This window comes from Callithrix jacchus, chromosome 9 (genome assembly GCF_049354715.1).
Source record: "Callithrix jacchus isolate 240 chromosome 9, calJac240_pri, whole genome shotgun sequence".
In the NCBI taxonomy this organism is placed as follows: Eukaryota; Metazoa; Chordata; class Mammalia; order Primates; family Cebidae; genus Callithrix; species Callithrix jacchus.
The window spans coordinates 12,864,198-12,880,873 of record NC_133510.1 but is presented as its reverse complement, the minus strand read 5'-3'; the positions used below and the strand labels follow the sequence as shown (position 1 = coordinate 12,880,873).

The following is a 16,676-nucleotide window of genomic DNA, read 5'->3' as shown; positions in this document are numbered from 1 at the left end:
AAACTCTTCTGGACATTAGCCTATGCAAAGAATTTATGACTAATACTCCAAAAGCAAATGCAACAAAGACAAAAATAAATAAATGAGACCTCATGAAACTAAAAAGCTTCTGCACAGCAAAAGAAATAGTCAGCAGAGTAAACACACAACCCACAGAATGAGACAAAATATTTGCAAACTATGCATCCAACAAAGGACTAATATCCAGAATCTACAAGGACCTCAAACAAATCAGAAGGAAAATAATAATAATAATAATCCCATCAAAAAGTGAGCAAAGGACATACATAGACATTTCTCAAAAGAAGATATACAAACATCCAGCAAACATATGAAACAATGCTCAACATCACTAATCATCAGAGAAATGCAAATTAAAACCACAATGAGATCCCAGCACTTTGGGAGGCCGAGGCGGGTGGATCACGAGGTCGACAGATCCAGACCATCCTGGTCAACATGGTGAAACCCCGTCTCTACTAAAAATACAAAAAATTAGCTGGGCATGATGGCGCGTGCCTGTAATCCCAGCTACTCTGGAGGCTGAGGCAGAAGAATTGCCTGAACCCAGGAGGCGGAGGTTGCGGTGAGCCGAGATCGCGCCATTGCACTCCAGCCTGGGTAATAAGAGCGAAACTCCGTCTTAAAAAAAAAAAAAAACCACAATGAGATATCAGCTTACTCCTACAATAATGGCCATTATTAAAAAGTCAAAAAACAAAGATGTTGGCATGAGTGTGGTGAAAAGGAAATGCTTACACACTGCTGGTGGGAATGTAAATTAGTACAGCCTCTATGGAAACAGTATGAAGATTACTCAAAGAACTAAAAGTAGGTCAACTATTCTATCTTGCAATCCCACTACTGGGTATCTACCCAAAGGATAATGTCATTATATATGAAAAAGACACGTGCACATATATGATTATAGCATCACAATTCACAGTAGCAAAAATATGGGACCAACCTAAGTGCCCATTGACCAATGAGTGGAAAAGAAAATACGGCATATATACACCATGGACTACCACTCAGCCATAAAAAATAATGAAATAATATTTTTCATAGCACCTTGGTTAGAGCAGGAGGCCATTATTCTAAGTAACTCAGGGAGGGATGAAAAACCAAAAACTTTTTGTTCTGACTTATAAGTGGAAGCTAAGCTATAAGTAGGCAAATGCATACAGAGTGATATAATGGACTTAAGAGACTCAGAAGTGGGAGGTGAAAAGGGAGGCGGAGGGATTAAAACCTATGTATTGAGTACAATTTACACTACTCAGGTGGGTGACAGGTGCATTACAATCAGAATCCATTGCTATATAATTCATCCATGTAATCAAAAACCTCTTGTACTCCAAAAGCTATTGAAATTAAAAAAAATACATAACTAAAAATACAAATATCTTCCTCTTGCGTAGTTCCTTGTAAGAGTAGGAAATCAAAAATTATTTGTTTGCATTGGGTTGGGTATCAGAGAGCCATATGACAGAGAAGGTAGTCGGAATTGTGAAGATGAAGGTGTGTGAAGGCCATATGTGAATAAAACAGAGATAGAGTGCTAAAAATGATAACAGCTGGGATCAGAAAAAGGCACCCGTAATTATGAGTCTCATAAAATAGCAATTAGAACTATTTCATGTCACAAACTTCAGTTGTTATTCAAGTATATTCCTCAGAATTTTTGATAAACAACATACATTAACATTTATACTACTTTTCCTTAAAATTTGTTTTTTTCAACAATAACAAGAATATTTTTGACTATTGGCTATATGGCAAGTACTAGTCACAGACTGTTGTGTACACCCATGTACACCAAAGCTGTCTGTTCTTTTAGAGACTATATTCTATGGAGAAAGGCAGATATATACAAGAAAGATAGTATGAAGCTGGTGCAAAAGTTATTGTGGTTTTTGACATTGAAAGTTTTTTCTTATGTCATTTTTTCCCTTTCTTTTTCTTATGTTTATTATATAGTACAACTATTTTTTTTATTTTACTTTAAGTTCTGAGATATACATGCAGAATGTGCAGGTTTGTTACATGGGTATACGTGTGCCATGCTGGCTTGCTGCACCTATCTGTCTCATCCCTTTCTACATATTTTTAAATAATGACAATATAAATTTGCATATTAAACAGTAGTAAACCTCACAAAAATCTTCATCTTCTCTTAGATTTAAAAAATTTTTAAGAACTCTAATTAATGCTTTAATATCAAAATATCTACTATAAATATTCCCTCCACCCACACCAAATTCATTTTTTGGGGAGAAGGCAAATCGTGATAGTGATTGTGACACATGGGCACATAATTTAGAGGCTAGGGGTTTTTTGATAAGAGTTTTCTTTTTTTATTGAGATGAAATCCACATAACATAAAATCAGCCATTTTAAAGTGAATAATTTAGTGAAATTTGTACAATTTCTTTTCACATATTAATTGACATTAGAGGGCTGCAAATGCCTCCCCAGTAATATAGAAATATCCACTGGAAATAAAAATAGCACCAGTGGGAAAGTATGAAAAAAAAGAAAAGAGACAAATCAGCACATGAGGAAATATAGTTTCATTCCAATAATACCTTTTTGCAGTAGTTACTGAAAAAAATGATAAAAATTATAAAACAGTACATCAGGAAACTAATAAAGCATGTTTCATATTACAAAATGTTAATGCTTGTTCCAATTAGATTGATTACTTTTTTATATTCATCAACAGACTTTGTGTATTTTTTGGTTGCTAGCGTTTAAAAAGCAGAAAACTTTCCTTTGAGAGCAGTTTCCATACTGCTAGAAGTTAAGGGACAAATTGTGGCAACAAACCATGCACTTCAATGGCATATTTGAGTACAAAAACAACTCTAATAGAGCCGGGAATTAAGATTATCTTATGGTTTATCCCAGGTAAATACCAAGTCAATGGCAAAATGAAACTTCAGGCTTGGGGCAAGGCGTGATGGCTTACATCTGTAATCCCGGCACTTTGGAAGGCCAAGGCAGGCAATCACTTGAGCCCAGGGGTTGGAGACTAGCCTGGTCAACATGGCAAAACCCAGTCTCTACAAAAAATACCAAAAGTTAGCCAGGCATGGTGACATGCACCTGTAGTCCCAGCTACCTCGGGGGAGCTGAGGTGAGGAGATGGCTGCAGTGAACCAAGATCGCGCCATTGCACTCCAGCCTGAGTAACAAAGTGAGATTCTATCAAAAAAAAAAAAAAAAAAAAAAAAGAAAGAAAAGAAAAGAAATTCAAGCTTGACTGCCCTGACTCCATGTCTAGAGATCTACTAACTAGAACAATAATACTGGCCTATGTGTAGGTCAACAAATACAGAAACCACAGCCTCCCCTTTCAATTTCTTGGGTACGATTACAGTTTGCCAAGCTCTCTGAACATTTTCTGCATTTATTTTGACTTCTGCTGTTACTCTTTTCTGTTCTGTTTTCTGTCCTCCTTACTAGCTCACGTATTTCTTCCCTCCTCCTCTACCCTATCCCTTACATTGCAAACTTCTTCTCACAAATACTATATGAGGGCACACTACACAATTGATCATAAATGATTGACACATGAATCCATACACAATTGAGAGATGAGTTTTCTTGGGTAGCTGTGGTTCTGATCTGAAATCTGTTAAAATAGAATACAATGATGTAATTAGAACAAATGTTAAGGAATACTGTCCACATGGCACTCAAATAAATTAGTAAGGATATTGGTGAAAAGAGTTCCGAAGTGTTTATATTATTGGAAAAAGGGGTTTAAATCTAAATTGTTTTTAATCTCAAGTGGTTAAATGAATAGTCTCCATTCTTAAGGCAGAAAAATGACACAATTTTTTTATTCAAGAAATAAGACTAGTTGCATAAACTTAAAAAAGATCCTGGCAAAGAAGAAAAATCATTTAATATTCTATTAAAAGTTCTTTATATATCTTTCAACCTATTACTTAGATGTTTCTTTATCAAATCAAGCAACAGCTCAGTGAAACTATTATTGAATATACTTAGTGAGTAGACCAAGCAGAAGTATTAATGCTGAAAGGAATCAAGAACTAAAAAAAAGAATCATAGATGCCTTTAAATCAGGTCATTTAAAGGAAGGGCAAACAACTCTTGTTTATTTTAATTTATCCTGAAAGCAGAATTATATCACAATACAATGCTTGACAGTTATGGTAATCAACATTGGTAAATGGAAGCACTGTCCTATTCAATTTGGTCTTCAAAATCCTGAAGGAGCAGTGTTAATTAGTCAAGCTCAAAGAGGATCACTGCACCTCAGTGCAAAAGCTATGACTTGGCGCTCTTTGTCTTGGGTATCTATCTCTTCTTCTTGACGCTGAGGTTGGAAGACTGAGAAACCTTTGCTCTAGAGATGACTAAGACTAGGATTAACTACTTAGTTTATACCTCAGGGAGAACGCTGATCAGCATTATTTTTAAAAATTTTTCCTTGACATCTAAGTGTTTTGGGGCTGGATTAAATAAATGCCACCAAGAAAACCACAGAGTACTAACATATCAAACAAAACGTTAACTTGGGCCCACGCTTGTGATTATAGAAAGAGTCCTCTAGCCATATGTTTAAAACAGCAAAAGAAAACTCAAGACAAACAAGTTCTATAAAAAAGTAGAAAATACATTTGGCCGATTGTTTGTTAATACATTCACTGTACTTGGCCTAGTAGAAGTAAAACAGTTAAGTGATTATACTCAGCAGTCGGTACCATTCACACCATTGGGTGAACAGACTCTGTGGTGAGAACAGAGGCAAATGAAAAAACACTTCGAATTAATTCTGCAAAGATTTTAAGATACAGTGTTAAACACCCTATAAAAAGCAATCTGACATAAAAGAAAACTAGTCAACACAAATGAAAAGTAGTAAAAAGAAAGAGAGAGAGAGAGACAGAGACATATATACATATAGGACATTGGAATTACATATAGACAGATATATACAGGACATTCAGACACATGCTAAAACAACTATGGTTAGTGTATTCTAAGAGTTAAAAGACAGTACTGAGAATGCTGGAAGGAAAATGGAAGTATAAGTGTTGAAAAAATAGATTTGAGAAAAAAACCATACTAAAATTATAGAACTGAAAATGTCACCAAACAAAATAAAAAATATAGACCTTTAATAGCAGATTAGCCACAGATGAGGAAAATAGATGAACTGGAAGATATGTGAAGGGTAATTACATAGATTGGAGTGAAAAGATAAAAAAGAATGAAAACACAGGAAAAAGCAAAAGAAACATATAGGATGCTGTAAATGGATCTATAATGAGTGTAACTGGGATTCTAGGAGAAGGGAAATAAGATGGGGAAAACACAAAATTTGAAGCAAGTATGGCTGAGAATTTTTCATTACTGAGTAAAGACATCAGATTTAAGCCACATGTTACCTTCAAACAGATGAACTCGCAAAAGGAATATTGGATCTGGGTCACGGCACCAGAAAAAAACAAAAAGAAGAAGAAGAAGACGATGTAACCCCAGCTACTCGGGAGGCTGAGGCAGGAGAATTGCCTGAACCCAGGAGGCGGAGGTTGCAGTGAGCCGAGATCGTGCCATTGCACTCCAGCCTGGGTAACAAGAGCGAAACTCCATCTCAAAAAAAAAAAAAAAAAAAAGAAGAAGAAGACAAAGAAGAAGAAGAAGAGGAGGAGGAGGAGGAGGAAGGGGAGGAAGAAGAAGAAGAAGAAGAAAGAACAATAAAAAATAGAAAAAAGTGGAATAACGTATTTGAGTGGCTGAGAGCAAAAACAACAAACTCCTAATCCTATACTTATTGAAAATATCAGTCTTAAGAAAAAATACCTGAAATGTAGAGTAGGAAAGGAAGAAATAATAAATAATTAAAATCATAAATATGTGGGCAAATTGAATTGAATACTAACTGCATAAATTGCTGTGTGCCACCATGCCTGGCTAACTTTTGTATTTTTTTTTTAAGAGATGGGGTTTCACCATGTTGGCCAGGCTGGATCTCAAACTTCTGACCTCGAGTGATACATCTGCCTCGGCCTCCCAAAGTGCTGGGATTACAGGCATGGGCTACTGCACCCAGCCCAAACAAGGGCTTTTTTTTTTTTTTTTTTTTTTTTTTTTTTGAGACTGAATCTATCTCTATTGCCCAGGCCGGAGTGCAGTGGCATGATCTCAGCTCACTGCAACCTCCGTCTCCCGGGTTCAAGCAATTCTCATGCCTCAGCCTCTGAGTAGCTGGGATTACCGGTGCCCACCACCACACCTAGCTGGTGGTGCACAGCTGTAGTCCCAGCTACTCAGGAGGTTGAGGTGGGAGGATCACATGAACCCAGGAGGCAGAGGTTGCAGTGAGCTGAGATCGTGCCACTGCACTCCAGCCTGGGCGATAAAATTAAAATAAGTACATTAATATAATAGCATATAAACTGAGGAGGGCATCAACAAAGTAAAGGAATGCTCTATTAATTTTTATATTGATCAGGAAGAACATAAAAATGCCAGTCAATATTAGTCTTTGATGAGTGAAGATTACGTATATAATTCCAGGAACAACTACTCAAAGATTAGTAAAAGAAATGTAAAAGATGTGAAAGAGCACATTCCAAATGAACAGATAAAAAAACTGAATAAGAAAAAGTGTTGGCCGGGCGCGGTGGCTCACGCCTGTAATCCCAGCACTTTGGGAGGTGGAGGCGAGTTGATCACAAGGTCAAGAGATCGAGACCATCCTGGTCAACATGGTGAAACCCCGTCTCTACTAAAAATACAAAAAATTAGCTGGGCATGGTGGCGCGTGCCTGTAATCCCAGCTACTCAGGAGGCTGAGGCAGGAGAATTGCCTGAACCCAGGAGGTGGAGGTTGCGGTGAGCCGAGATCGTGCCATTGCACTCCAGACTGGGTAACAAGAGCAAAACTCTGTCTCAAAAAAAAAAAAAAAAGAAAAGTAAAGAAAAAGTCTTATAAGAAAAACTGAACAAGGAAAAGCAAATGAATGACAATACCAGTGACAAAGACTTCAACACATAATAAGGAATAATGTATACTCATGCAAATGCGAAATACATTTAAAACATCTTTCTAAAATGCAAAATGTGAAAATGTGGTTACTTTTTAACTTAATAATAAGTATCACACATTAACTATGTACAAGACACTGTGCTAAATAACTTTATTTTCTTTCTTTCTTTTGTTTTTTGAGATGGAGTTTCATTCTCGTTGACCAGGCTGGAGGGCAATGGCACAATCTCAGCTCACCACAACCTCTGCCTCCCGGGTTCAAGTGATTCTCCTGCCTCACCTCCCAAGTAACTGGGATTACAGGCATGCACCACCACGCCTAGCTAATTTTGTATTTTTAGTAAAAACAGGGTTTCTCCACGTTGGTCAGGCTGGTGTTGAACTCCAAATCCCAGATGATCTTCCTCCCTCTGCCTCCCAAAGTGCTGAGATTACAGGAGTGAGCCTCTGCACCCAGCCCAATAATTTTACTTTTATACCCAACTCATAATTCTAAAAACGAGCACTCTTCCTTTCTTTTGTTTTTGTCTTTTGTTTGAGTTGGAGTCTCGCTGGAGTCCCATTCTGTCATCCAGGCTGGAGTGCAGTGGCATGATTTCAGTTCACTGTAACCTCGGTCTCCCAGGTCCAATCAATTCTCCTGCCTCAGTCTCTTGAGTAGCTGGGATTTCAGGCAAATGCCACCACACTCAGTTAATTTTTGTATTTTTAGTGGAGATGGGGTTTTGCCATGTTGGTCAGGTTGTTCTCGAACCCCTGACCTCAAGTGATCTGACCACGTAGGCCTCCCAAAGTGCTGGGATTACAGGCATAAGCCAGTACTTCTGGCCCAGAGCACTCTTTCTATTCTCATTTATGGATATAAAAAAATGGGACTCAGAGAGGAAAAATGACTTATCCTCAATGTCACACAATCAGTGAGTGGGCTAATAACCCGAATTGAGGCCTGGCTTCAAAACTGACGTTCCTAACCAGACGGTTACACTGACTGACTGACTGCTCCTTGCCTGGACAACCTCAACATGTCGGATGCCTCCCTGGTAAGAAAACCAAAAGAACATCGGTGTTGATGGCGCTAGAAGGCCTCTCGGCTCCTTTTCGCTCTCGAATCCTCCTCATTCTTCTCCTTTTGTCCTAGCTCACTCTTTCTCTTCTTTCATGCCTTTCTTTCTCAAATATGGTTAGCAAATCAGGTTCTTAGTCGCTTGCCAGAGGTTTTCACAGATGAGGTGAAAACCTCCCTCTGCGAAAGAGGATGAAGCACTGTGTCTCTAAACACTTACAAGTTAGGAGAGAATGTTGATCCATCCTCCCACAGCCATGGTCCCTCAGTCTGGGTCCTCGAAAGGCCTATCCAGAATGAATTATCAGGTTGGGAAGATACTTGCTTTAATATAAATCCCTGTAAGGAAACAAACACAAATAGACAACAAAGAGAGAGAGAGAGAGAGGAGAGAGAGACACTATTAGCATGAACATGGAGAAAAAGACAACTGATTGAATCACTTTGGCGAAGGATGCTTGCCTAACCTGACATCAACCTCGAGAGAAATGTCAATTTTTGAATGTCATTGAATGTCTCAAAAGGCCTATTTTATTTATTTAAAGTAATTATCATTTAACTTTCCAAGAGAATAGATTTATAATGTCAAGATCGTACTGCCTCCATTCAATCTATTGACAAAATCCCAGATGACAGGCCCCCTGGGCACTTTTCATGGACGACTGGCCGCTATCTTCTCCTCCAACTGAAGAAATAAATGGATACTACTCTTGTTAAGAAGTACTTCTCAGAGTTAGGTAACAACTTAAAAATGTTTTAGTCCAACTGCATATTTTATGAATAAGTAATGTGAGGTTCAGCGAAGAGATCTGAATTGTTGACAAATACAGAGCAATTTACTTTCAATTATAGGCTGGCCTAAAAGTCAGATAGACTTGTAATCCAATACTCTTTCTTCACCGTTTAACTTTAACATAAATTGTTACTACTGGGTAAGACATTACAGAAACAACAAAAAAAAAAATGAGAATAGTCAAAGTGGATGTAAAAGCGTCAACTGGTTTAGATGGAGAATATTCCCTATTAACCCCTTCCATTGCCTCATCCAAGCCCTGCCCTTCGTTCACGGTGGTTTATAAGTGCCGCTTTTTATGAAAACTTCTTATGAACAGGGATCTCTTTCAGCTTCTATAATAGCTATTGCCAATGCCGGATATTTAACTTTTAATAACTCCTAAGTTGCTTTTTTTTTTTACTTAAAAAATTATATGTGTCCTGGGATAGCAGTGCTATTTTTTAACCCTCTTTGCCTTTCAAGTATCTTGCAAAGAGCAAATAATTTATAAACATATATTATTACTGCTGCCGTTTTTCTTGATAATTATGATGACAAGGAGGACAATGTTCCACTTTACTCCACCAAATTTAAAAATTGAAATACAAACTCACAAAAACGGGTAGTGGCCTGATTATTGTAGTCATGCATACATGGAGTGTGTTTCAAAGGCTTTGTTTTAAAGTGAAACAGTTTTTTTAATTCGTTAAACGCCTATGCTATGCACTTTATGTGCTTAAGGTTACGATTGTAATTACAGTGAAAGTAAAAATCACTTTTGGCTGAGTGTAACCTGTAATCCCAACACTTGGGGAGACTGAGGTGGGCGGATCACTTGTTCCCAGGAGTGTGGGACCAGCCCAAACAATATGGACAAACCCCGTCTCTACAAAACAATACAAAAAAAAAAAATGAGATGGGTATGGTGGTGCACCCTGTAGTCCTAGCTACTCAGGAGGCTGAGGTGGAAGGATGACTTGAGGCTGGGGAGGTCAAGGCTTCAGTAAATCGTAAACTGCACCACTGCACCACTCTATTGCTCTATTTCAGGCAATAGAGCGAGATACTGCCTCAAAAAAAAAAAAAAAAAAAGAAGGAGGAGGAGGAGGAGGAGACTTCATTTTAGGGAAAATTGTCATTACCTGGAATTTCCCTCTATTTTCCTTTTGGATACAGACCACAGATAATTATAACAGAAGTGTATACTTGCCAATTCTTTTGAATTGTCGATCTTCAGGAGGTTAGAGTCCAGTTGAGAGCATTGTCTTTTACTTCCATCCCAAGAATTTAGTGATGTGCTGAATAGATAACAGCTATTCTCATGTATAATCCAGTTAGGAGGACAAGGGCTGGAACGATCTCCTAGAAATAAAAGATTCGTACCATGAGTTCATAGCATACCAATCCACTCTTTTAGTGTGAACACCATTCATCTTAAGGACACTTCCAAAATAACCAATGAGCTGCCATTATTATATTTCAGTTTCAGTTCAAACTATAGGGATATGATTTTACCAATGAGAATACATTCAAATCTTCGTATTCATTTAAAATTTAAAAATGAATTAACTATGAGTAGTATTTTAGGCAGCCAACCATCCTTTTTTCTTGAGTTTGATTTCTTCAGATTCAGCTCAAAACTACCTTTCTCCTTAATAACTCCTTAAAATAAGTCCACTCACAATCAATCACTGAGGAACACAGCAATTTCATCTTGCTACTTCATTTTATGATGTAAGATCTACTTCAGAATGTGACTTTCCAAATGAGAAAAGTATAGGTCAATTATTCATATTACGCAGTATCTCTGTTACATATTATTAACTACTTAATAAAAACGTTGAGGAGGTATGGGTCCAGACATGAAAAATTAAAATGAAAATATTAAGTCACAGTCAATTATGATGCAATTAGAAGTAAAGGTCAAGTGTATATAGAATTGTAATTAAGTAAATGAAATTGTACGAGTAAACGAATTCGATGAGTTTTCGGGAACGTGTGTATTAGCTCTACCTCTTTTGTGTATTTTTAATTTAGCTTCTTTATTCTTGGCAACATTTTCCCTTATTTCTTTTCTCCCTGTCATTCTTCCTTTCTCATGTCATATTTTCTATTCCAACTGTATTGCTTTAAAAATGACAATTCTGTAAGGAGAGAGAACACTTTTCTTTGTATTGAAATATATGATCTCCTGTAGATCTAAGCACGTAGCCAGTGATAAATCAGTTACTGATTTTAAAAATTGTTAAAGTCGAATTTAGAACTGTTCAGCCAAGTGCATAGGGTACTTACAATTTCACCTTATTGTATATATGACAGGGATACATTACACTAAGATAATACTGATATGTGTACTTGCCTTTAATGTACAATCATTGAATCTAAGCATATTTTCTTTACATCCCTGTCCCAGGCCTCAGCACCAAGAATTAACCCTCTCGAAACAAGATTCAATCCTTTAACTATGCCCTTGCCTGTGGTTTTGATAGCTTTGGTAGGAGTCACACTCTCTTCTAAAGATGATTGTGTGGGTTGACTGTGGTTCTCTTTATTTCTTGGTGGAAAGTGGCCATCCTTCAGTGGGTTGCTTCCTGAATGGGATCTCCATATAGCTTCAATACCAACAACAACAACAGTGACAGGAAAAACAGTCATTCTGCTATGTTTGAAGATTAAAATCCCAAAACCCATATGATATTGGAATAAAAGGATACATTACTGATTAATGATAAATAGATGATATATTGCTGTGGAGAGATAAAGACGATTGATTGATAGAATAGGCAAAAAAATAAATAACTTTCATAAAGGAGGTATAGTGAAAAAAAGAAAAAGGAAGGTAGAGAAGAAGAAATAGAATGAGGAAGGCAGCAAGAGGCAAATGTCATATAGTCAATTGGAGCCATGGCAGATTGGAAATAGCATCGTCTTTCACCTTTCTTTCTTGTTTAAAAATGAGAGACCCTTGAGAAACTGCCCAGTACCTATAACATAGAATGCACTCAATAAACATTTGACTAATTAAGGAACGTCATGAAGATTCTCTGAAGGCACTTGACAACAGACTGCATGTGATATAAAAAAGATATTCATCCTAGCCAGGTGTGGTGGCTCATGGCCTGTAATCCCAGTACTTTGGGAGGCCAAGGTGGATGGATCACCTGAGGTCAGGAGTTTGAGACCAGCCTGACCCATACAGGTGAAACCCTGTCTCTACCAAAAATACAAAATTAGCCAGTTGTGGTGGCAGGTGCCTGTAGTCCCAGCTACTCGGGATACTGAGACAGAAGAATCGCTTGGACCCAGGAGGCAGAGGCTGCAGTGAGCCGAGATGGGGCTACTGTACTCCAGCCTGGGCAACAAGAGTGAGACTACATCCCAAAAAAAAAAAAGAAAAGAAAAAAAGATAGTCATCCATTACAAAATATCGACTTAGGACCAAGTGCCTCAGGCATTGCTGGTATATTCAAAAGTGCTTATATTAAAGATCAGAAATAATTTCCTTAATGACCCTCCTAGAAATAGTTTAATGTCTCTATAGTGAATTTATTTCATTAGGAAGACAGCATCATATTGTACTTCCTTCTTCAGCTCCGTGTATTTCCTTCCATTAATTTACCGTTTGAATTCCACAGCGATGAGTTTTTTAGACAGATCACCTACATTTCTAATCATGGTCCCACCACTAACCAGCTTATAACTCTGGAAAGGTAAAATAACCTCTCAGTTTCTTACCCCTAAGGGAATGGGCATTCATAGCACCAACTCAATGCAGATAAAACCAGATTATATATAAATTAATGTAGATTATGCATGTCAAGCCCTTAATAGAATGCCTGGCACATAATAATTGCTTACTGAATTGTCTGTGGTTGTTATTGTTAATCTCCCCCACCAAATACTCACCCGTGGTGCCCAGGACCACAGCTGTCACCACTGTTACCAAGCAGAGGATTCCCAAAATCACAGCAATAAGACGCCAAGGAGGAGATGCAGCGCAAGATCCTGGGGAGCCAGAGAGGGCAGAAGTGGAATAAAGAAGGAGAATAATGGATGGTGGGGCACTTTAATTCTACAGTTCATCAAAAATCTGGCCAGGCACGGTGGCTCACACCTGCAATCCCAGAAGGGATACTGAGGTAGGAGGATTGCTTGAGGTCAGAAGCTCAAGAGCAGCCTGGGCAACACAGGGAGACCCTGTCCCTACCAAAATAATAATAATAATAATAATAATTAGCTGGGCATGGTGGTGAGCGCCTGTAGTCCCAATTACTCTGGAGGCTGTGGCAGAAGGATCACTTGAGCCCAGGAATTGCAGAGCAGCCTGGGCAACAGAGGGATACGCCGAAAAAACAAAAAACAAAGCAAAACAAACAAACACACACACGAAATCACAAACCGACAACAAAAACTGGCAAATTTGAAAGTGAATTATTAATCACTGCCTAGATTACCTAGTCACCTAGGATTAGCTGTGATTTTCTCCAACTGTAAGGATATCTCTTCTTCATCTGCTAGAATTGTAATTTCAGCACATTGCCTTGATATCTGTATGCTCCTCATTTCAGCTCCACATTGACAGCTACAGGTCTTGACGTTAGATCCCTGAAATCCTGCTGCTTCTTAGAGGAAATAGCTTGAAGCTGGGGAGATAGCACTGATTACTGAGGGTAATTTTCCCTTTCTGTATGTTTGTTGCGTGACCCAGGGCAAATTACTCCCTTAGTTGTTTTTTATTCCTCTTTGTGAAATTGGAGTAATATCTCAAAGGATGATTGTGGGAATTAAAAAAGCTAACACACACAAAAGCACCTTGTTTAGAGACTGCTATGGCATAGGTGTGTTGTTACAGAAAACTGTCAGCCTACACGTTTGCATCGACACTCACGTCTCCCTACCCCTTGCCTCACATGATTTTTCTATCCTTCCTCAACAGATTTCCCAAGAAAAGAATTACATCAGTGCTGAGAGGAAAATAATTGCACAATGTGAATAACAAGAAAGCAGAAGAAAGCGAACTCTGGTGTCAGAACTGACAAATGAGCTCTCTCTTAACGATAATAGGGAATGAAGTTTGTATTAACATTGCCATAACCAGAATGTATTTCCGCTTTCCACTGAGACTAAGCTGTAAGGACATTTCATAGAACTGTCACATAGGAGAATCATAAGAGTAGACCAAATCACTCATTCTATGAATACAGAGATCCTCCAATGCCCTTCTTTCTATTTCATTTCATTTACATTTTAAGATTCGTGTCCTGCTGATGGAAGGTTTTGTTTTGTTTTTTTGTTTGTTTGTTTTTGTATTTTGAAAAAATACTCCTAGAGATGGGAGGTTTTTATCTACCATATATTAATCTATTTTCCTTCACTGGCATATCAATAACTCTTTTTTGTTTAAAAATCATCCAAATTAACCTCTTACCACAAAAAAATGTTATTTATATTTACTTCTTTACGTTTCCTGGCCTCCATTCTATAATCTATCCTTTCTATCAAACAAGCAGCAAGTCACTCAGATAGAAATCCTTCATCTTTGTGTATTATCCCACTTATTACCAATTTCTCACTGATGAAGTGTCTATATCTATAGAAAAGAGAAACTGTATTTTCTGCCATCAGACATAATTAATTTAAATATTAATAATTGGTCATAGAATAATTTTCATAAAAAAAGGTTTAGAGTGCATTCAAATTGTCTTCAGTGACATTTGAAGCCCTTTAAAATACATTCATAAAGTTCTACTGATCATGAGCCTCTCAAATTTTCTCCTTTTATACCTTTTTGAATGGGAGAGCTAAAGCCATACGTTAGAAAAAAAAAATATATATATATATACACACACACATATACATATGTATATACCTTTCTCTGAAACAACGGATATCCTGGTATTGTTTTGAGAGCTGAAGCGTAATTGAGTGTATCCGTCTTCATCCAGATTTTCTAAATCAGGATATTCCATTGTTCTTGAGAGCCCCCGAATAGCCACAGCATTTGGGAGCTCTTTTCTTTCTGCTCCTGAGACGATTGCCTGTGGACGAAAGAGAATCTCTGAGTCAAACCATGTGGGATAGGCACTGACTGGAGTTGGACAGATTAAGCTTAAGTCGTTCAACCAGATACTCAAAAGCAGGAAGTGAAACTCTGCTGTGGGAATTTTCCATTTGTACCTTTAGGTCCTGTTTCTGAGACTGCTGACTCAGGAAAATGAAAAGGCAGCATAGCAGATAAGTCTTTGTTTCAAAACAAATGTAAGAAAAACGCACAAATTAATGTGTTATGCTGCCTTCGTTACTCTCACAACTGAATCCGACATCAGGAATTAATGTAACCGATGCAAACTACTACAGTTTTGGTACTCTGCATGCACCACAACTTTGCTGTAACCTTGTTCATGTATTTATTCATGTGTTTTTAAAAATTATGTAAACAGGCCGGGCGCGGTGGCTCACGCCTGTAATCCCAGCACTTTGGGAGGCCGAGGCGGGTGGATCACGAGGTCAAGAGATCGAGACCATCCTGGTCGACATGGTGAAACCCCGTCTCTACTAAAAATACAAAAAAAATTAGCTGGGCGTGGTGGTGCATGCCTGTAATCCCAGCTACTCGGAGGAGAATTGCCTGAACCCAGGAGGCGGAGGTTGCGGTGAGCCGAGATCGAGCCATTGCACTCCAGCCTGGGTAACAAGAGCGAAACTCCGTCTCAAAAAAAAAAAAAAAAAAAAAATTATGTAAACAGATACTGAATGCTCACCTTTTCAACGGACAGGAGCTTAGAACACAAAGAAAAATGATACCTATAAAGAAACTCATTGCCTAATAGAGGAAATATGTAGATAGGTAAATAAGGGCTGGCATGAGAGGGTGCGTTGTTCTAACAACAGACAGAGAAAACAAACCTCTAGGAATTATCAGATACTAACAATACAAAACGACTTTTATTTATTGAACAGTAACTTTGAGCTAGGTACCACACGTTGCATATGGTTTGTTCAATCTCACTTTTGCAAGGGGTTGTTATTTCTGTTTTCAGATGCAAACATGAGACAGAGAAAATTTAGTCTCCTTCTAAGGCTTAAGAAGCTAATTTTAAAAATTTAGAGCAAGGGATCAAACTAAAGCTGACTCTTGCTGCAAAACTCATGGTCTTTTTGCTACGCTACATGCCTCTTTCATCATCCCATACACTCATATTGCAAGGAACAGCTCAAGGAAGGTGCTGGGACTGAAATATTATGCTAGTATGCTAAACGTTTGATATTTTTTTCCCTCTTCCCATTTCCATAGTAATGATCAAGTCAAGGAAATACAGAAAACACCTAACATTGCTGGAAACTGAAGTGCCCAACTCATTTACCAGAACCAGAGTGCAGGAGACATCTGAGTGTTGTCAAAGATCAACAAACCTGAATGGTAGTTAATGTGGTGAGGACAGGTTTTATTCAGCAATACTATTGCAACAGGAAACAGTGCAGCATGAACGGAACTCAATTTCCCCAAAAGTAAAGCTGATAACATTTTAAAGTATGGAGTGTGCTAAGGAAAATACATTGAGTGGTGTTAAGGAGGTTAATGTGACTAGACCATCTGGATTTGTTAATTGGCCCTTATCCAGAGGAGAGAGAAACTTCGCCTATCTATGTGACAGATGGGCATGGTGCAAGTTGAAGTGAAGCACCCAGGTGAGTTGGTCTTTATCCTCCAACTAAAAGAAAGAGCAAGATTTAGCTCCCTGAAAGTTTGCATGTCAAAGAAACAGCTCCCAGGTCCTTGAAGAAACAGCTCTGTGTGGTAGATTTGCTTC

The 16,676-nt window shown here is 38.0% G+C and overlaps 1 protein-coding gene across 4 annotated transcripts; it reads right to left on the bottom strand.

Annotated features, from left to right (window-relative positions):
- Positions 1-2,333: 2,333 nt before the first annotated feature.
- On the bottom strand, positions 2,334-14,955 carry CLEC7A (C-type lectin domain containing 7A). 4 transcript variants are annotated; one of them, XM_002752160.6, is made up of 6 exons: positions 14,735-14,955; positions 12,772-12,870; positions 11,340-11,477; positions 10,076-10,227; positions 8,311-8,429; positions 2,334-3,637 (listed from the first exon to the last, which is right to left on the bottom strand). In XM_002752160.6, exons 1-6 carry the CDS (start codon positions 14,832-14,834, stop codon positions 3,505-3,507), a joined length of 741 nt encoding a protein of 246 aa, XP_002752206.2. In that variant the 5' UTR covers positions 14,835-14,955; the 3' UTR covers positions 2,334-3,504. The 4 variants fall into 4 exon arrangements, with proteins under 4 accessions (XP_002752206.2, XP_002752208.2, XP_009001589.2 ...); XM_002752162.6 differs by lacking the exon at positions 11,340-11,477; XM_009003341.5 differs by lacking the exon at positions 8,311-8,429 and having other exon boundaries at positions 2,348-3,637.
- Positions 14,956-16,676: the final 1,721 nt, after the last annotated feature.

Excerpts from the sequence above, each read along its gene's own strand:
- CLEC7A (XM_002752160.6), bottom strand. The coding sequence starts at position 14,834 with ATGGAATATCCTGATTTAGAAAATCTGGATGAAGACGGATACACTCAA. Across the intron at positions 12,871-14,734 it reads ATCCGTTGTTTCAGAGAAAG|GATCTTGCGCTGCATCTCCT; the intron begins GTATATACATAT and ends CTGGCTCCCCAG. Across the intron at positions 8,430-10,075 it reads TCGACAATTCAAAAGAATTG|GGATTTATATTAAAGCAAGT; the intron begins GCAAGTATACAC and ends GTTTCCTTACAG.